Source organism: Lepisosteus oculatus, chromosome 15, assembly GCF_040954835.1.
Source record: "Lepisosteus oculatus isolate fLepOcu1 chromosome 15, fLepOcu1.hap2, whole genome shotgun sequence".
NCBI lineage: Eukaryota > Metazoa > Chordata > Actinopteri > Semionotiformes > Lepisosteidae > Lepisosteus > Lepisosteus oculatus.
The window spans coordinates 16,392,958-16,413,463 of NC_090710.1; the positions used below are offsets into that span (position 1 = coordinate 16,392,958).

The 20,506-nt window shown below is 39.9% G+C and overlaps 3 protein-coding genes across 7 annotated transcripts in view; 1 reads left to right on the top strand and 2 right to left on the bottom strand.

The window, feature by feature from the left end:
• Positions 1–20,506, top strand: part of tpt1 (tumor protein, translationally-controlled 1) — a 295,888-nt gene that overhangs the window by 222,102 nt on the left and 53,280 nt on the right. The gene's annotated exons all lie outside the window — the stretch shown is intronic.
• On the bottom strand, positions 3,916–11,768 carry lacc1 (laccase (multicopper oxidoreductase) domain containing 1). 4 transcript variants are annotated; one of them, XM_015363691.2, is made up of 7 exons: positions 11,404–11,764; positions 10,112–10,692; positions 9,424–9,605; positions 8,594–8,759; positions 6,921–7,146; positions 5,951–6,144; positions 3,916–4,580 (listed from the first exon to the last, which is right to left on the bottom strand). In XM_015363691.2, exons 2-6 carry the CDS (start codon positions 10,683–10,685, stop codon positions 5,970–5,972), a joined length of 1,323 nt encoding a protein of 440 aa, XP_015219177.2. In that variant the 5' UTR covers positions 10,686–10,692; positions 11,404–11,764; the 3' UTR covers positions 3,916–4,580; positions 5,951–5,969. The 4 variants fall into 4 exon arrangements, with proteins under 4 accessions (XP_015219177.2, XP_069035144.1, XP_069035143.1 ...); XM_069179043.1 differs by lacking the exon at positions 11,404–11,764 and adding an exon at positions 11,142–11,344; XM_069179042.1 differs by lacking the exon at positions 11,404–11,764 and adding an exon at positions 10,871–11,133.
• LOC102696475 (coiled-coil domain-containing protein 122) lies at positions 13,310–18,907 on the bottom strand. Of its 2 annotated transcripts, XM_006639069.3 has the most exons (5): positions 18,764–18,907; positions 17,719–17,825; positions 17,001–17,399; positions 16,199–16,315; positions 13,310–13,697 (listed from the first exon to the last, which is right to left on the bottom strand). In XM_006639069.3, the coding sequence occupies exons 1-5, from the start codon at positions 18,819–18,821 to the stop codon at positions 13,548–13,550; spliced, it is 831 nt and encodes a 276-aa protein (XP_006639132.2). In that variant the 5' UTR covers positions 18,822–18,907; the 3' UTR covers positions 13,310–13,547. The 2 variants fall into 2 exon arrangements, with proteins under 2 accessions (XP_006639132.2, XP_069035146.1); XM_069179045.1 differs by lacking the exon at positions 16,199–16,315.

Here is a 20,506-nt window from a genome sequence, read left to right on the forward strand (position 1 = left end):
ATGGCATGAGCTGGATGTGTAGCACGGTTTCAGAAAATTCAACCGTTAGGAGTCAGCAATAATTAAAACAAAAACGATCAAAAGCCCTGCGAGACCTCTGCTGTGAACCCGGACAACGCCTTTCTTTGCTGAACAACAATGAAGAAAATCCAAGAAGCTGTCAAAACTGTCCAGTGCAATAATACGAAAGCTTGCGTGAGTGGAAAATTAAATTGCTGGAATACAAAACGCACCTTGAAGCAGCGCGGGCGGACTTGGCTCCAGCCCGCACCCTCGACAAAGCGTGTTCACGCAAGCAGTCTTCTCGGTCTACAGTTCCCTTATCCACCTAACACCAACCCCTAGAGGTTTATTTGTGTCACACAGTATTATTAATAACTTATTTATTGACACTTAGTTTTTTGCCCAAGGGAATGTATTCAGTTTCGGCGCTATTTTGCTTGCCAGAGAAGACTACCAAACGCCGACAAAACGCCACGTACTGTATCGCCTGCCTTGAATGCACTCGCACTGATATTCTTAAAGTTCTCCACAATTCAATTGTAGTAAGAGATACGGCGTAAGAAATACGTGGATGTGCAATAATAAAACAAGAACATAAACAGATCTTTCGAAAAATTTGTAAGAAAGAAAATGACTTTAATTGTGGTTTACTACTTCTGGTCCTCTTAAAAAAATCATAATATCTATAAAATAAATTAAAATCCAGATATTTTACACAGTTCGCAGCATACCTAAGAACAACAAAGGCTACAAGTATTGTTATGTATTCTGTGGAAGTTTTCATCTTCTTTTACATCTACACAACTGTGGGTGGCATGGTGGCACAGTAGTTCAGGTGGGTAGCTGCGTCAGCATGCGTAGTCTGCAAAGGAACAAGTAATAGGTTTATTCCATACTGAAAAGAAAAGAGAGAAAACACAACGTTTCTGCAACAGCCGAAACGTTGTGTTTTCTCTCTTCTCTTTTCAGCATGGAATAAACCTATTGTGGCACAGTGCTTAGTATTGCTGCCTCACAGCACTGAGGCCCTGGGCTCAATTCCTGGGGTGCTATCTGTGTGGAGATTGTGTGTTTTTGCTTCATTCACGTGTGTGTGCTGCAGGTGCTCCTGTTTCTTCCCACAGTCCAAAGACATACTGTTAGACTGGCTGCCTTCTGGGAAAACTGGCCCTGCTGTGAGAGTGTGTGTCTGGGTGTGCTCTATGATGCCATCCCAACCAGGGTGTATCCTGCCTTGTGCCCATTGCTTCCTGGGATAGGCTCCGGCTCCCCTGTGACTTTTGAATTGGATGAAGCGGTTGGAAAATAGACGGATGGATATATCTGTGAAAGAGTTGTTCTGATTATGTCATTACTGTCTCCAGTCTGCCACAGCTTCACTGGTCATGTTTATCAAACTCATCCTTATATTCTCTCTTTCCTTAAGTATTTAAGTATCATAGCCTGACAAGACATTGCCCATTTCTGCTTGAGGAGTTATATGGGACACGCAACTGTAAGCAGAATATTGTGGTTGTGTTTCCGGTCTTCTGTTCCACTAAACAAAACAGCCCTACCACTGCCTTGTCCTGAAATTCATACTAATGAGAAAACATGTGATAGATTCCTGATTGAAGACAGAGAACAGAATAGCCGAAATACAAAAAATAGTAATGAAATGAAGGAAAGGTAGAGAATTAAAACAGGGGCAGGGAGCTAGGTACTTTTCACCTTAATTCTGGTGTTAGTGTCTCCATGATTCATTGTCTTGAAACTTTCTATAGGTCTGCAGTTTCGAAGTGTTTAGGAATCTTATTATAACATGTCATTTTATAGGTAGGATCATACCTTGCATGCTCCCTTTCCAAATAGTCCACATTGAGGAAAGTAGACAGGGAAATAAATGTATTCATGCATTTCTTGTCACTTATGAATCATCAACTCTAATTCTTATCTAAGTGGTTACCAGTACACATCCACTATCAGGCGGCCACTCATTCCTGGAAAGAGTCAGGCCACCTGGAGCTGATCCCAGAAGCACTGCGGGCGAGGGGTGTGACCACCCAGCAGGGCTTCCAGTCCATCGAAGAGCGAGCACACACAAACAGGGACAATACAGAAACACCCCTTCAACAAGCCAGCATGTCTTTGTAAGGTGGAAAGAAACAGGATCCTCTAGAGACAGTCCACACGAACTTGGGGGCAATGGGGATAATGGGGAAAACGTTCGCACAGGAAACGCCCCAGTCTGGAAAGAAACCCGGGAGCTGAGGAGCAGCAGCACCAGCCACCAAGACGCTGTGCTGAACGGCATCAGTAGACATCCTGGCTGTGCCGTCAGTTTCCTTTAGAACACTGTGAGCGTGAAGGCGCAGGGCACCTCACTTCACTAGAAAAGAGCAAACTCATAAACTTGTGCCATCTGAGGATCATCACAGGGTGTTCTCTTCCGTGCCTGAGCTCCACCACAGTTCTGTATGTGGAGAGAGGTCACGAAGAGTAGCGTGCATGCCACAACGCGTGGCACCAGGCCTCACCACCGCACACAGCAGGAAGCGGTTTGGGGCGAGCCCGACGCGACATGGCATGGCAGTGTCTCTCTACAACCTGCCCGTTTGGGTGCCCTGGCACCCGGGGCTCTTTCAAAAGAAAATATACAATCAGGCACTTTGCTAAGTCCACTGTACCACCAGTGTTTATTAAACGTGCGTTCCTCACCTCTTATTAGTGAAGCTCCGATAAGCGTTACTGTAACTGACACGCGGTTACTTCCAAGGAAAAGATGATCTGAAAGCTGCAGCCTATCAGCTCGGGCTGTGTTCCACTGATGTTAATGCAAACTAGATTTGTATGCATTTTTTAAACAACCACCAATAATAGAAAATACCCCTTTTGAATTGTGTTTTTATTGGCTCTTATGCTCTAAAACCATCATACTTGATCTCGGTGTGTTATGGAAAGTACAGTAGGTAAGGCAGCAGCTCACATGGGCCCAGCAACTGTGGTCACAGCTGCAGGAGGCTCACATGGGCATAGGTACACAGAGGTAGTTGGTTAAAGTGCAGCCACACACAGAGCAAATGCAGCTATACCTTCTTCTGAAATGTCTCTCAGAGCACGCACATAAGGAATGCTAGCAGCTGTGGTTTATCACAAGAACATCTCTGAAACAGACATCTGCCTTCCATTCTATTTCCTCAGCTAATGTGGGCCATGCACCAGCACGCAGGGCTGTACGTGTCTACCAACATCAACCTAACCACTAACTTTTACAGATACGCACACTGAACATCTTGCTTTCTATTTGATATCATTTGGGTCTTGCGAAGCATGGAATGTGATTTGAGATATACTGTTATATAAGGAAGACGTTTGTAAACAACCGCACTATTTGTTTTTCGACTTAGTACTGAACTTTGTAAAGCTCTTCGAAGTAAAGAATTATTCTTTAAGGCCTATAAGTCTTCTTCTCACCATATAAAATTTCACACTCCTGTATTATTTTCAAGCAATTCAAGCGAAATACCACATTGATTTATCAGCTAATCAGCAGAAGAGCTTTGAGACAAGGGTTTATATTAGCACTTTCTTTTTTTCCTGAATCTAAACCCAGGCAGAATTAAACCCAAAATATTCTGTGCTCTAGAGGTTTACATTGCCTTTGGTCTTCAGGAGCACTATCTCATAAAATTTGGATACCATAACATTTTGCTAGCAAAATTATTTATGATCTTTCTTTTGCCTAACACCCTTTGTGACATTATACAGTATTACTGTTGAGAAGTAGTCAAGCTCAGTCCATATACAGTACGTTTATGCATTTTTGTATGAATGTCAAATTACACTGGGGGAATAATAAAGGAAGTTGCGTTACACACATAAATACATCGACAGTGACCTCAGCTGGACAGTAAGGACACTTCAGCCATGAAAAACAGTTTGGCAGAAATCAATTTAATTTCAAAATCTAAAGAGATATCCCAAACAGTTTACCATAAAATCCATCCAACAATGCATGAAAGGAAGAATATAATGTACTCAGTTTTTGCTAAAAATCAATCAGATTAACCTCTATGTATGACACAATCCCCCATTTGTTCTACAATTAAATATTTCATAGTATACCCAATCTATCTGTGTCTCTTTTTTAGATAAAAAAATCACAACAGTTGATTGGCTAATATGTTCTTGGTTAATATGTTAAAACTGTATCACATTATCTTTTCAAAGTAGCATATGTTATTTGTTTTTGATTTCATGCTTATTTTCTCCCTGGACATGGGTCTTTATGTCACATCTTTCTGTGTGACCAGAATTCATCTGGAGATTTTTTTATCCCTGACTCTATGGTTTGACAAACCAACAAAAAACAAAAGAGGTAGCTTATTGTCTAAAATACAAAACAGAGAGAAGGATCTGACACCTAAAAAATAACAAACAAGAATAATAACATATTTCCTTTAGTCCTTGTGTATGATGGCTTTCACACATTCCTTCCAAGTCTTTGTGATGAAGGAAATTTCCATAAAGACACTGCATGAGGTTCCCCACAAAACATACAAGCAACTCTGGCTCCCTCTGCTGTCCATATGGTGTCACTGCATTTGGAAATAACAAAAACAGCATTTTTTTCAGTAAAGAAAGATGTAAATAAAAACCACGCCTTTATTTTCAGCCAGACCACAGAAAGAGGTGATAACCTAGTTGTCACAAGGAGACAAACATCTAAGTATTATACACAAATTGCTTTACAGCAGTCACTTTTGTTTTCAAAAACATCTGTACAGAATTCTGTACATTAACAGAATGATCATGCAGTTCACGCATAACATTATATGGATTGTGTGATCTTTTAAAATTTGGTGTACCTCAAAAGATAAACTTTTAATATTTAGAAAATACAGATTTTATTGTGGAATTGCTTTTAAATTTTTTCCACAGCAGAACAGGTATGAAAATAAATAAAGGTATATTTGACTCAAATAGTTAGTGTCACGCCCTCTGCAGCCAGAGGGCGCTCCTTCTCTGTCCTGTCCCTAGTTTCCGGTCTGCTGTCCTTCCTGTCCCTCTCTTTCCCTTGGGCTATATATTTCCGGGTCTTGCACTCTGTCCTCGCTCAGCATTGACGTTCGGATGTCCTGAGACCCGCCTACCACCAGGGCGCCCCACGTCCGCTCCCTGAGGGCATAGGTTTCTATACGGCATTCCTGAACTCTTTGCACTAATGAGCCCGGGCCTTTTTCCCGTCTCGCCGCTACGCATATGGGTCTTTTTCTGCTCTCCTGCTCCCCACGGTTAGTCCCTTTGGACGTCCGTGACAGTTAGTATACATAATATCAGATACAAGTATTACATAAGCAGAGTTTATTAAATAAAGCATGATTGTCATCTAATGATTGTATACATTGGCTGAATTGAAAAACATTCCTCAGTTTCTAAAAATTATAATATGTGTACTTTACAAATGGTTAACCATCAATCTATAATGGACATAACTAATTGTGAAGAGTCAGATTAGATAAAGTATTTTGTATAATTTGATAACAGCAACTTTAATGTAGTATATTAAATGTAAAGTCCTTGAAATGGTGGTTTACCTTAAAACAATGTTAGAGAATTAGTGACTTACCCGCCTGAACCAGGTCACCATCTAAAACTGCTTAAAGTTAGTGATTACATGTTTCTGGGTGGTAGGACTTAAGGTCCAGATATGGACATTGATGCTTTTTGTACAAATGTTGAAAGAACAATCCCCATTAGAAACCTGTTGGAATAAGATCCACCAACTCTTCCAAGAACAAGCAGACACTTTCTTATATTAAAAACAGGATTTTATTCAAAACCTCCACAGCACTTCAGCACTGCTAAACTGATCGATTCCGACACCTTTACCTTCAAAAATCAGATAGACAATTACTAAGCTTTACCAACTTTAGGCCCATAAAGTAAAAAGTGCTCCTTAGCTTACCAGCGAAGCAGTGGCTTGGTTACTCCTTAATCGATAAAAACCCAATCTGCGTCCCAAAGTTGTTTCCATCGCGAACGTGAGAGAAAAACTTGTCGGGGTGACAAGACGTACACAGGGTCAGGTTCTCTCTGCTTTCGGACACAGTGTTGTCTTGGATATTGTGAGGTAGGACTCCACCGCGCTCTAGAAGAACCCTAAGCAGAATGACAGGCGCTGTTGTAAATAGCTGATCAATCCATTTTGTAACCGCTTCATCCTTTACACGGTAGTGGGGGAGCCGGAGCCTGTCCTGGCAATCAACAGGCACAAGGGGGGATACACCCTGGGTGGGATGCCAGTCCACTGCAGGCAGACACAGACACACTCTGACCAGAAGCCGATTAACCTACCACCAGGGCTTTGGACTAAGGGAAGAAATCAATGTGAACACAGGGGGAACATACAAACTCCACGCAGACAGCACCCCAGGTCCAGAATTGACCCCAGGGCCCCAGGACTGTAATGTAGCAATGCTAATCACTACACCACTGTACCTCTTCTTTTGACCTTCAAGTAGGAAAGTACAGTAGGTGTCAAAACATAGTTTGGTCAATTGGTAAGACTAATATTTTAGTCTTTTACAACAAATAAAAGCAATGGCAATTGAACAGTGAACAGTATTGTTTCCACTGAATGTTGAACATACAAGAATTTTTCATCAGCTCTGAAAGAGATATGTAAGAACCCAATAGAAAATCCTGTGCTGTTTCAGCTTAGTTGCAGTACAAATTCTGCTGAAGTTGAGCAAAGGGCATTTTTTAACTGTACTCTGCCGGGACAGGTGCTGTTCTGTTGAGCTACAATGGTAAAAGACAGTAAATCACTACAGAAAATAAACTGAGTACGCTCAACTGGTAACAGACGATGAAAAAACACCTGCAGGAAAACCTGAGCCGCCCAAGAACGGAGTGCTTGATGTTAACGCACTTACCTCGTGGCTAACCGGATGTCAATAAAGGGTCTAGCCGAGCCCCTATCCTTGACACAGTCCGGGTGGATAGCTTGGAACGCCTGAGCCGATTCCTGATCCAGTGTGAAACAGCAAGATCCGACTGAAGGGCCAACAATGACCACAATGTTTCTGACATCACTGCCATACTCAGAGACCATAGCATTGACTGTAGCCATTGCAATGCCCATTAGGGTACCTCTCCACCCTGGAACACAAGATCGAAAAGAGCTCATTTACACATAACACCTGATTCCCAAGCCCAGCACTGTGTGAAGATTGAACTGCAGCACTCAACTCTGCACTTCTCTAATGTTCCACCACCAAAATATCCTTCACAGCTCATTTCAAAACAAGCACTTTTTATATACAAATAACATTTTTTGGATAAAGGAATGAAATTGAAGTCCCAGCTTTGATGGAAGGGCACCAAGAGTCAATGCAGGCTTGGGGGAGATCGTCTCATTTGGACTTGAAACGTTTACTTCTGGACCAGAAATCTGGAAGCAACAAATGGCCAAGAACACTGATGACGTGCGTTTTAACCGTCTCCTAAATAAGAAAAGATGTGTCACTTCATTCAGCAGCCATATCACCCTGCAACTCACAACTGGTAGCCCACTGAAGTTCAGCAGGTGTGAACCTGGTCAGTACCTGGATGGGAGACCTCCTGGGAAAAACTAAGGTTACTGCTGGAAGAGGTGTTAGTGGGGCCACCAGGGGGTGCTCACCCTGCGGTCCATGTGGGTCCTAATGCCTCAGTATAGTGACGGGGACACTATACTGTAAACAGGCGCCATCCTTCGGATGAGACGTAAAACTGCGGTCCTGACTCTCTGTGGTCATTAAAAATCTCAGGGCGTTTCTTGAAAAGAGAAGGGGTGTAACCCTGGCGTCCTGGCCAAATTTCCCATTCCCCTTACCAATCTTGGCCTTCCAATAATCCCCATCTATGATTTGGCTTCATTACTCTGCTCTCCTCCCCACTGATGTGTGGTGAGTGTACTGGGTCACTATGGCTGCCATCGCATCATCCAGGTGGATGCTGCACATAGGTGGTGGTGGAGGGGAGTCCCCATTACCTGTAAAGCGCTTTGAGTGGAGTGTCCAGAAAAGCGCTATATAAGTGTAAGCAATTATTATTATTATCATTATTTCTTGCAAGTGAGCTTTTGTCACCTTTGCTGCTCAGTATCTCCCAAGAGCCCAGTTCCTTGCACTTGAAGTGCAGATCTCTTTGCGGCTGTTCTTGATAAAAACTGGCACCGGTGCAGAAGTTCTCCAAGCGTCACGCACGGTTTAAAAGAGCTCTGTCACTTCCACTTTGGAACTTCCACTCGGCCACATTCTCTTTCAGTTTCCCTTCATTGCCTTTTATTGCTGCCATGTGTCAAAGATTTGAATTCTCCCATGACTTTTTTTTAAAAAATTACATAAGAGAGGGAACATTCTCTTTGGGGAAGCATGCTGACATTCAGCGAGGGTCAACACAAAAGAGGTAAAAAACAGGCAGCCTTTGCTACCCGGATACGAGTAAAACCCAGCCGTGATTTCAGAAACCACCAGAGATGGAAAAGAAAATAGCTCCATTTAGATTGCATTTAGCCTAGGCCTGTTCCAGCTGTAATGTTAGTGAGTGTGACCGCACTGGTTACCTGAATGGGCCACTCCTATAGCCTTTTTAACAGGGTCGGTGAAGAGCAGGGGTATACAGTCCGCTCCTGGGGCTGCAATGACCACCCCTGCCTGATTGGTCACGATCCCATCATAGCTTGGTGGCTCACTCCTTCCCATCACCCACACATCATTGGCGTGATTCACCTGTTCAGCACCGGAAAAACCCAGCAGTCAGCATTACAGCTTCTTGGTTTAAAAAGATATGAGGAGTGAATTCCAGAAGCCTACCTGTTTGTCTGCATTTTGCTCGGGTATTCGACAGCGCAATTACCATTTGTTTTTTTCTGAAGTAGCGATCAACCCATTATTAAATTATATTTGACCAATGTCAACATTCAACAAAGGCCTTTAATTCAAATGTGGAACCTGTAACCCCTTTCTGATTTCACTTGAAGATGCGTATTTCAGTTACAACATTAACAGTAGGCATTTCAGAGACAACCACATTTCAAGAAAGCCTGATGACTAATATCAAAACTTTATCTGTAGTTATGGTGACCAAATATTTATTTCCCATTTACAAAGTCTTTCACAGTGAGTTACCACATTTTAACTACTGTGTTCATTCACATCATCCTTATTCCTTATGAACCCTGACATCTATCAATACTGATGCAACAATATTCATTTTTCAAGTCCTGCATATTCTTATAAGACTAAAATGCCTCTTCAATGGCACAGTTCAGTTTATTCTAATGGTTACAGTATAGTTTCTATTTTACCGAACAACAAAATTCACTCCAATTAGGCACTCCAAATTTCTCAGGCAACATAAAAGTGATATGGAAAGAGAGGTCTGTGTGTTTACCTTTAACAAATGGAACCTCTCCTGCTCAAATCCGGCCTGAGAGGCTAGGCGACGCAGGTTTTCAGCGACCACCACTTTGGGATCTCTGCGTCTAGGATTGCAGTAGAGGTTAAGAGAGCTCAGGGTGTCTATGTATGAAATCCCACCCGTCCTTGTGGTGAAGCCATGTAGGAAAAAGTCTCCTGTAGCACAAAAAATATGTATTTCTATTGTATTTGGAAAACTGAACAGTTTTCAGCAGGATCAGTATGGGTTTTACATGGTTCTGTTTGATTCAAATGCATGTACGTCACAGGGATAATATTTGCATTGTGATATTAAGAAAGAACTATATTAAAAGGTATCCAGATTCTAATTTTTCACCACCTTGCCCAGAAAGGTAGCATTTTGTTTTGAATGTCTTCAGAATACAAAAGTTTCTTTACATCTTATCAAGTCCAGATATATTTTTCCAGAGTAGGAGTACTGTTTCGCCACCCATCATCTTTTCCCCAACACTCCTGAGGTCTGTTCTTTAGCTACCAGCACCGTTTACAATCACTTCCCATCATCATTTCAGTCACAGCAAGTGGAAAAGAAACAATCCTGCTTCCGTAATGGCTGTAAGTAACTACACATGGATGAAGCCAAAGGATAACAAGACACATAAAACATTAGAGAACAAGCACACCTGCAGCACCTACTGTACCTGAGATCAGCGAAGACCGCAGGATGGTAATGTCACCTTTCAGGCCAGGTAACTGCCTGAGAAAGGCGCTGACCTCATCTCCGACGTGTTTCAGCTGCCTGGCGGTGAGGGGAGTCTCAGGCCCACAGGTTGCAATGGGATCACCGACTGAACAATGAGATTCATCACATGCAACGTCGTATTCCAAGACGTAGGCTGCTGTAAACAGGAGATCCAGATAGGCTTGCCATGCTGCTTTTCTCTGCAGGGATGTGATTATTAGAATGCTACTGAGGTTACGGTCATCTATAGCTTGCTTAACGGAGTACAAGGAGGCTGCCAGACATGGGTGACTGACAATCTGAGCACCTTCCTCAAGGCTGCTGAAGTTCTCCAATAATCCGTCGACGGAGGTTTTACAGCTGTGATCTGGAGACGATGGTTTATTTTGGTTCGGCAGCAGATATACATGTTTATTTTTTTCGGGGCCTGGGGTTCCGATCAGTACTGATGCCCTTTTGAGACGCTTCTCTATGCAGTCTTTATACTGAAGACAATGATCGTGGAAAAGATCAATAATCACCGCCCCAACCATACTTCACCTGTAAGGACAAACATCAGAAACAAATAATTTCAAGTATGCTTCAACCCTATTTTAATAATTAAAAATGAGAATTAAGTTAGGATTTTTATACGCTTTACTAAATCCGAATATATCCTTATACATTTTGTGAAATATGATTAAGACAAATGAAAACGCTGAAAAATACGCACACTTACGTATTATCCAGGAGAAATTTAACTTGCCAAAAGATATGGCAAATGTGCTATGACGACTTAAAGATGCAACTATACGAACATGTATATTATAAGGGTTTGAAATTCCGCGGCCTCATTTTTTAGCATGCGAGAAAAAAATATGGGGTTTAAAATGTTGGAATAGAGTTCCATAAATAGATCTCGTTAGTGAGCATATCTGAAAAAGTACTTCTTCATCCTTAAGGGTTATGTTAACACTTTGAAGGGTCCAGCTTCAGGCGATCTCACCCACCACCAGCAAGAATCAACTTCAGCGGGATTTAACTTTTACTCTTTAGCCTGCCCTCTTGCATTATAAACCCGGCCTTACCCTGTCTGCGTACACTATCTACCACACTGCTTTTATTTTATTTTTCTTAAACATGTACATGAATGCAAAAAAAAAACCCTTAACAAAAGAACAGCTTTGCAGCTTTCCGCTCTACTGAAAAAAGAAACATTTGCGACAACCGCAGTTTCAGTTTTGCTTTCACTTTACGTTTGAAAGGACTTACTGTACAAGCTCCTTCCAGTTCAATCCTGGCTTCAGGGCTGCAGATCACTGTGCTCTCTGCGTCCGGTTGACACCCGTCAGCTCGTCCTAACGCCACTCACCTCCGATCTTCTGGTGTAAAGATTCAGCTGAACGAAAACAATTACTTTCATAGGCTTTACCGAAAAGCGGTCAACCTAAATCAAGTGTCTCAGTGTTCCCTTGTCTCCCTTGAAGAGGCAAAAGGAGGCTGTTGCACAGTGATGATGTTCAAGTCTTGAAAGGTAAGTGCCTGTCAGGTGAGTACACTGTTCATACTCAGCAGCAGTTTCCTGAAGTTTATTTCCTGTCGGCAGTAGAGTCAGTAACGATAGTAACAACTAGGGGAATTCCCGTGTGTTAGATAACTCGGCAGTCACATGTCCAAAAGATTACAGAAAGCTGATATTTCCGCGTGTCTGAACTAAGCGTGAGGGGTTATAAGGTTGCATCAGAAAGCAAATGCGCCGATATAACCCACAAAAAGCAAACTTACATAGCAGGTTAAATTGCGATATTTTATTTCCAGCAGTTGCTTACATGATGAAATGCAACACTAACTCAATAGGGATTTGTAAATTCGAGTTGCCATTCGATCGCGCTCAAGAGATGCTTCGTTTTTGCAATCTGACCGTGAATTTCACGTTCACATAGGCGACTTTGAATACGTGTCTTCGAAACTGTGTATCCGAAGACGCCCTTTTTTCTCAACTGCTTTTGTCTTTGAATTTATGGTTGCTTTTTGAACGACTTATATCAAATCCCGAAGGAATACCTAAGAAATATGAATAAATGTGACTGTTTTCCGTAATTCAGTTACGGATTTAAGACAAATTATCCAATTAATTCCCTTAGCAATGGTGTTACAGTATAAAATCCTTAGAATGTTTTTATAGAGTCTTTATTCAAACTGTAACTCAGTCTGTCATGTGTGGTTCCATATGAATAAATATGGAGATATTGGATATTCACCTGAAATGAAATGATGTTTTCTTATGTGCTGCGATTAAAATATATTTTATATGAAAACTTTGGTCATTTATCTCTATTTAATTTGCAATGTTTTTGTATTGGAAACTCCATTATTTAAATGTTGTAGTTGATACAGTCTAATCTACTAAGATTAGACTGTTTGGTAACAGTAAAATCAAGACTTTCTGCACTCTTAACAATTTTAGCTTTGTTTCTGAATTATTCTGAACTAGATTAACTTTAATATCCAATTGTCTGGACCTATAATAATTACTCCTTCTAATATCTAGTAGGAATTACACATCTAACTCCTTCCAGTGGATGGAATCCTATAATTTTTAATGTTAGTCATATTATTCCTTCATTACTGTTGTTGATTTGAGTGTGTTGGCTCTGTGAGACCTAGGCCATAGCTCTAATTGCCCACATCTAAAACATTCAATTTCTTACTTTTTTATAACATACCAAGAGGCATTAAAATACAATATGTGAGTACTGGAACCAACATTTATTGTGTTTGTAAATGCATTGCAGTATACAATGAAAAGGTTCTCAAAGTCCTGTATGCAATGCTGTGGCCTATAAAAGTACAATTCCTTTTTACAGTATTAATGCATTGGTCACAAATAAAAAGTATTCCAAGAAAAACTTGCAACTAGTGTCCTCAATAAAAAAAATCAGACGATTGTTTATACTGGATGTTTGAGGAAATATTATATACATATTTTTATTAAAATATTGAAGTTTCTTAGGATTCTGACTGCTTATTTAGCTTGTATTGGTTTACTTAAAAGTGGAATTGAATATTGTTGGTCAAACACTGAATGAACATTTTCAGAACTTCATTATTTATAAACACCTAAAACATTAACTGACTTCTTACAAAATATTTGTATATTTTTGCTGATACGTGTTTGGGTTTGTTGGTGCTTGTGTGGTTAGCAAAAAAGTAACATACTGTACATATTACAGTTGCATATAGTAATTGCCATATGCAATCAAAATGATAGATTTGACCTTTAGATTTATTTTTAAAATGTTTGACTTTATGGATTTAGATAAGATTTCAGTTTGTATTTTTTTGTCAGTGTAAATATTTTGATGTTCTGTTTTACAACAAATTGCTCCATAAAAGTGAACTGTAGTCACAGTTATTCAATCTGTTGCTGGAAGACATTTTCTGAGATCTTCTGCTTTTTTCTTCATCTGAAGTATATCTGCGTTCATTTGCCTTTTGTCAGACTGGGCTTTCTTCAACTGACAATGGAGACGCTTAAGAATTGCTTCACACCTCCTGTTTTCAATCTGTGAGTAAAGGAAATACAGACTATGTGATCAGTTATTGTAAAAAAGTGTGTCATTTTCCAAGACATAAAAGTAGCTTTTTATTGCACATTGTAGCTGTTTCCAGACACCTGCCATTCTTCAAACTGTGAATCCTGCAGTCCCAACAGTAGAATTGTGTGAAGGGGAAGAGTTACTCATCTCTCACTGATAAAACTAAAAACTGACAAGTACAAAACAAATAACAGAGACTCTCTCCGTAGTTAAACAAAGGAAACCTGGTAACTGAACCCCACCCAGTTATGCTGGTATATGAAAATATGTGTAGCACTTCTTGGGGAATCCTATTCACAGCAGCTGAATTACAAAGCCCAGACTCGTATTGGTGCTGTCTGCGCCATAGAAATTAATTGAAACATTCAAATTAATCCCTGCAATGACTGAGCTTCTCAAAATCCCATCAATGGGATTCTTTTTCTATATCTGCTATTACCTTGTAATGTCTGCACAGTGAGATGGAATTACTAAATTAAATAAAGGATCAATCTGATTAATACATTTTGGAGCTCTTGAACAGTTTCAACATTGATTAATCTCGACTTGCTGAAAAATGGCAGTTTCTTAAAAGGTTTAATATGTTAATTAAAAATAGCATTCATGAACAACAGCCAAATTATTGCAATACAGGACAGAGACATATCTATTTTGTTCCTACTAAGTTTTTCCTCTGTTGTAAATGGTTTATTCAAAATAAATAGAGCTTTATAAAGATCTGGGCCTCATATTTTTCTGTCAAGGTGTGCAAACAATTTTCTTCAATTTTATTCTAACTTCATTTACTCATCTTTGTTTACTTGTATATATACCACCCCAAGATGTTTAATATGTTGTTGTAAATAAGGGGGTTGGGAATAATTCTATCAAATCTCACATCCTAACACCATCTTGTTATGGAAGCAAATGGGAGAAAATGTACAATAATTACACCCCCTTTAGTCAGGGAATACTGAGGAACATGTCGTGGGAGTTCTTAGTTTCTCCAGTTCAGCTTGATGAACCACCAATGGCCAAAGAAAGCAACATGCAGGACACACAGACAAACATACACTCAAACCAGGGCCAGTTTTTCTTGGAAGGCAGTGTATGCCTTTGGATTGTAGGAGAAAAATGGAGCGCCCAGAGGAAACGCACATGAACACAGTAAGATCATACTAAAACTCCATGCTGATAGCACCCCAGGAACCCCCAAACCCAGAGCTTCAGAGCTGTGAGACAGCAATGCAGACTTCTGTGCCACTGTTCCGTCCATTTAAAATCAATATAGCACAAAACATTACACATGTTTTTTACAGACATTTGCATTTCTGTGAGGTCTTAAACAGATACAGAAAACAGAACTCTCTGAAACTGAGACACAAAACACCTCACAAGGACAAAGTGGGAACCTGTGTGTTGTCAAATAAAGTTCGTGCCTTTGATCCCTCTCTCTAAACCCCTCTTAAAATGGATGTTAAATGAAAGGAACTGTAGACCATTTCCCTATTGCAAACAATGCATTATTTAAACAATGAGAGATTTCACAATACAGGAAATAATACAGTGTTGCAATTTACATGTACAGACATTTACAATGCAAACATACAATACATAGATACATTTACAATACAAACATATTACAGGACAATTAAAAACATAAAACAAAAAATATTGAGAGACAGGCTCACTCTCTCTTCCTCAGGCTGTGATAAGAGATTGCATGCTGGGCTGCAGCTCTCTTGAATTCCCTCCCCCCTCCCCCAGTATGACAGGAAGTTGTATGGGAGTTCTGGGATTAGATTTGATATTTTAAGGGAAAATGTTTGCCTTATCCCAGAGTATTTCTCACAGTGCAGCAGAAACCGCATCTATGTCTCTGCTTCTCCCTGCAGGCAGTGGGAGCACAGTGAGTCCTCTCTGGTCAGCCAGGTCTGCCACAGGGCCCAGATACACTTGTTCCTTTGTGATTCCCATTTCTGATATCATTTCTACCCATTTAAGGTATTGCCGATGTATCCTGCCTAGTTCCTATGCCCAGCTCCCATGAACACTGGCTAAATAATCTCATCAAGAATAATCTGTTTTCTGTTTAATATTGGGGTTCTAAGAGAGCTGACTTAGTGATCTGACTCAAAATTAGTTCAGTCTGTTTACACATTTGTAGAATGTTAATTGTTCTAACCAATTTTTGTAGTTTTGATGTAAAATCCTAACACATAGCTGCCCCTCCAAACCGCAACAATATAATTATACGGTGCTTATTTATGCTTGTATTTGAAAAAAAAACATTTATATTTTTATGTAATTATTTAATTTCATTTACAAAAAACAAAGATTATCTCATGCTTTGAAACATTAATATAAATGCATGGACGTACATCCCTAGAAAACAATATTAAATAAATGTTTCACAAAAAGTTGATGGTAATCTTACTTTTCTTATCAATTCATACATTCTGATTTTATTTTTAATGAAGTGTTCTGACCTCAATATCCATTTTTAGCTGTGCATGAATATCCTGTTCTTTCAACAACAGTGCAGTCTTGTCGCGGAAAGCATCCCTCATCTTAGAAATCTGTACCTTTATGTCATCAATTTCCCTCTGTTCAGAAACAAAAGTTGAAAACTTTTCTGCAGACTAAAAAGCAATTTGCATAAAAAGATGTACTGAATTTTTTACCACTTCTCAGTAAAAACGTACATCTTTCAAGAAACTATAAATAACCATAAAATGAAAAAACACCTACAATATAAACAAAATAAGTATTTCAGTATAATGTAATGCAGACAGGGCAGCTTTTATTAATATCATGGGTTTAAGACTAAACACTTCTGACTTCAAGGCCATTGGATGCAATGACTTTCATAGCATTTCTTCTAAGACTGCCTCTAATGAAGTACGGTATTCTTTAAACAGAGTGCTGGCACTGTGGCTAAGGATCTCCACCTGTGGCTGGAAGGTTGCCAGTTAAAATCCTGCAGCCGGCAGAGAAATCCTACTCCATTGGGCCCCTGAGCAAGGCCCTTAACCCCAGCTGCTCCAGGGGCGCTGTATAAATGGCTGACCCTGCGCTCTGACCCCAAGCTTCTCTCCCTGTCTGTGTATCTTATGGAGAGAAAGTTGGGGCATGCGAAAAGACAAATTCCTACTGCGAGAAATTGTATACGGCCAATAAAGTGATCTTATCTTAAGATGCATGTAATCTCTTTTCCTGATCTGATGTTTCATTCAAACAAAGAATTTGGAATTTAATTTTAGCGCTACCTGGATTTCCAAGTCAGCTCACCTGTGCTTGCCGGATTACAGTTCCGTCTGGTCTTTGGAGGTCAGTTCTCAGCTCCTCCATTTTCACTTTAAGCTTCCTAACCGAGTCGGCCTTCTCGCAGCGTTTCTTCTGTGCCGCGGCTCTCCCCTCCCTGCGAGAGACCACATCCCTGTGAGCTGCCATTTTATTCCGGTAAGTGTTGTACCCCGCCAGCAGCAGCTGGAAGTTTTCCTCTTCCTGCTCGATCTGGAGCCGTAGCTCCACGTTCTCCTTGTAGAGAGCTCGGGACTGGGCTTTCTCGCACTCGGACTGCTTCTGCAACGCTGCCATTTCGTGGACCAGCCTGAGGTTTTCCATCTCGGCCGTGTGCAGCTCAAGTGAAACTGACTCGCTCTTCACCTCTAGTTCTGAAACTTGAATCTGAAAAGAGAAGACTGGGAATCAGTTGCTTAATAAAGCTTAGGCCTACTCTGTGAGTTCTTGCTTGTGTAATGCTGCACTCTTAAGTTTTATGAACATTTTCTAGATTTCCATCTTTTGATTAGTTGGCAGTGAAGGATTCCTCCCTCAATGTTAACATTGAGACTTGACATGTATACATAAACTTCATACAGTACTATTTTATCACTTATTTTTTGCCACAAATACCATTTCCACACAATACATATCAGTAAAGCTCTGTTTTCAGCATTTAGAGAAACACGCAACATTACTGATTATTTAAATCTTTAATGATCACCTTGAAGAGAGCCAAAAACTTCCTGTGTTCATTGATTTCATTAGTTTGCTTTTCCTCATGTTGAGACACCTTTTCAACTGCATCCTTCAGCGGGGAGCCTGGTAGTTCTGTTTCAGAATGCAAGTTTCATTAGCAATCCTAACATTTCTTGTATCTCCCTATGGAGAAGAAACTAACTGAAACTGCTACAAACAGAGGATGCTGGCACAATATTGAATATAATTCTACTTAGTTTTTATGATAAATGAATTTAATTACAGGGAAACTTTTTTCTTACATCTGAGCTATCACGCGTAGTTTGTGTGCATGAAAGGTCAATTTATTATCATAAAGCTGTTAAATTTTTGGTAAGGTGACAACAATCCTGACTCTAGGTCACAAGAAAGGAAAAAAACTCCCAACAGTCCATCATAGGGTGCACAAATATAGGTCCATTTTAGAGATCCCAAATATCACAGTCAGCATAGCACATTTGGCCACAGCAACTGGTGAAAATCCCAGGTTTTCAGGTTTAACTCAAACCATCACACTGAAGGCCCCCTTAATTAGGAAACTTCAGGTCTCCATAGACGTTAGACAGCGGCGATAACAGCTATAGTACTTCTCCATAATGACTGAAATGATTTAGTATGTGACTAATAAAATATCACTATTGAAGACAATTTGTGGCTACATATTTTACTGGAGAAGATTCGAGAAAACTGAAAGCTGCTACGTTTCTTATTAAAGTCACGTCAACTATCTCGCCAAAACAAATGATTGTAGATGTGAAGCATCATATATTATTGATAATGATAGACCCGGAGATGTCAACGACAAAACGAGTGAGGTCTACAAGAAAAAAAAGGGAAGACACGTTTCCAGGCTAGAGATTTGTGTTAGAAATTGCTTGCTGAGGAACACACGAAGCAGCTGAAAACGATTCACAGAGAAGCACGATTTGGTTTCGCTACCACTTTTATGTGGGAATCTAGCTTCACTTCCACCTGTTAGGCCACGTACTGTATCACACCAGTTACATTTACATATATATATTCTAATTTACCTTCCAGAGACTTTATTTGTTTCTGGTCCTGTTTATATTCACTGTTTTTTGTCGTCATAACGTAGAAAAACCTGAAGCCCAAAACTTCAAGCGCGAGCGACTTCAGCGGAAGTTTTCAATTCAAACGGAAGAGTTTGGTTGTAATTGTTACTTTATGAGCGGATTACTAAATACTCCACGTTTTATAGAATTAAAGAAGATGAGCAGAAGTATATAGACCTTATTAATAATCGATTGAGCATCTCATTAAAACAGTTAAAAAACTATTTTTAAACTATTTTAGAGCCCAGTTTTATACATAGCAAATCGAAAACGCATCTTTTACGTCTATGAAACAACAGTATACCCAATACGTGGCACACTATATGGAGTTTATGGCGATCGAATAAATGTATAATTGTACATGGAAATTACTTGTCTTTTTCATCCACTATTATTATAATGCACAAAATCTACTTCTACAACTAAACTACTAAAATATTTACTTCTGTCGGTTTATGAGGTTTACTGCAATGTAAATTTTACAGCTGTAATATCATTAATATCATATCATAGCAAATCTGCTGCCTTCTTAATGCTATACAAGAATCGGCTCAAGAAAGCACTAGACCGAAGCTCACAGATTTGTTTTCTATTGACCAAAACGTTCTGCATGAGAAGAAACTCGGTAAACCATAAGAGATGCACAAAGCGGAAGTGCTGCTTTGCGAATTTGATATGTGATCAAATAGATGACTAAAGAACCTCTTTCCAAACACGTCAGTTTACCTACAAAATTAAATACAACTACAATAAATGCTTCGAATTTGTCTTCCATCGCAATTCAAATCATGTCTGACTTTTACTTACGGGGCCAAAAGGTCGTTAGTGTATCTTTTAAGAAAAAGCACAATTTTACACCTACTCATCCATCGTACATGATTCATTGCAAACGAAGGTGCATACAGAATGTCTTGAAAGTAACATGTTTTTATAGGACTTGTAGATTAATAACAAACGATCACGTTTACTAAATGTGACTGCCTCTTATCCGTGTTGTCATCTTTGCTCACCCAGGAAAAAAAAACTTTTCTTGTTTACTCTTTCTAATAAATCATTAGTATTTTAACACCTGAGGGGAAGAGTTGAACTGTAAATTAACTATTTTAATCCTCTCCCTCCGCTGCTGATAATTTAGAGAAGCCTAGTACACACACAATGTTAGTACCCTTAAGATTTAGAGCTGTTGACCCCTGTGCTATAACCTGTGTCGAAAGAGGAAGGGAAAAATGCTGAGTAAGGAACTGAAGTCAACTGAGACAAAAGAAGGTGAAAAGGGATCTGGTTACGCATGATCATGACAAAAAAAATTCATGAGAAACGGGCTTTGGAGTAGAAGGTTGCTGTAAGTAGGATACCAGGCAGAAGGACAAGAATTTCCGTGGTCTGTCATAGTTCTGCTTTTTCCTAGCTCCTCTTGAAGACGTGTTAATGACAACATAAGGTTCCTTGCTTTTTCCTTTACTCTACATCCATACTGATGAAATAGCCTAAGATGATAAACTGGGACAAGTGTAGAGTCAGCAAAGAAAATGTAAAAATGCATGGTGGAGATCTTTGATTCAGTCAGTAGACACTTTCCGTTCCTAATGATGCTGTTTGAAAAGATCATTATTGTGGTAATCAATACCCAGTGTTGGAAAACCCTGAAACGGGAGAAAAATCTTCTTAAAGAAATCTCCCTAACTCCTTCAAACTGTCTGC

What these genes read in the sequence shown, in the direction of transcription:
- LOC102696475 (XM_006639069.3), bottom strand. Translation starts at nt 18,821, where the DNA reads ATGACGACAAAAAACAGTGAATATAAACAGGACCAGAAACAAATAAAG. An exon ending in AGTTTTTGGCTCTCTTCAAG is followed by an intron (nt 17,400 to 17,718) that starts GTGATCATTAAA and finishes TTCTCTTTTCAG; the next exon opens with ATTCAAGTTTCAGAACTAGA. An exon ending in CTGTAATCCGGCAAGCACAG is followed by an intron (nt 16,316 to 17,000) that starts GTGAGCTGACTT and finishes GTTTCTGAACAG; the next exon opens with AGGGAAATTGATGACATAAA.
- lacc1 (XM_015363691.2), bottom strand. Translation starts at nt 10,685, where the DNA reads ATGGTTGGGGCGGTGATTATTGATCTTTTCCACGATCATTGTCTTCAG. An exon ending in GCGGTCTTCGCTGATCTCAG is followed by an intron (nt 9,606 to 10,111) that starts GTACAGTAGGTG and finishes TTTGTGCTACAG; the next exon opens with GAGACTTTTTCCTACATGGC. An exon ending in AGAGGTTCCATTTGTTAAAG is followed by an intron (nt 8,760 to 9,423) that starts GTAAACACACAG and finishes GGTGCTGAACAG; the next exon opens with GTGAATCACGCCAATGATGT.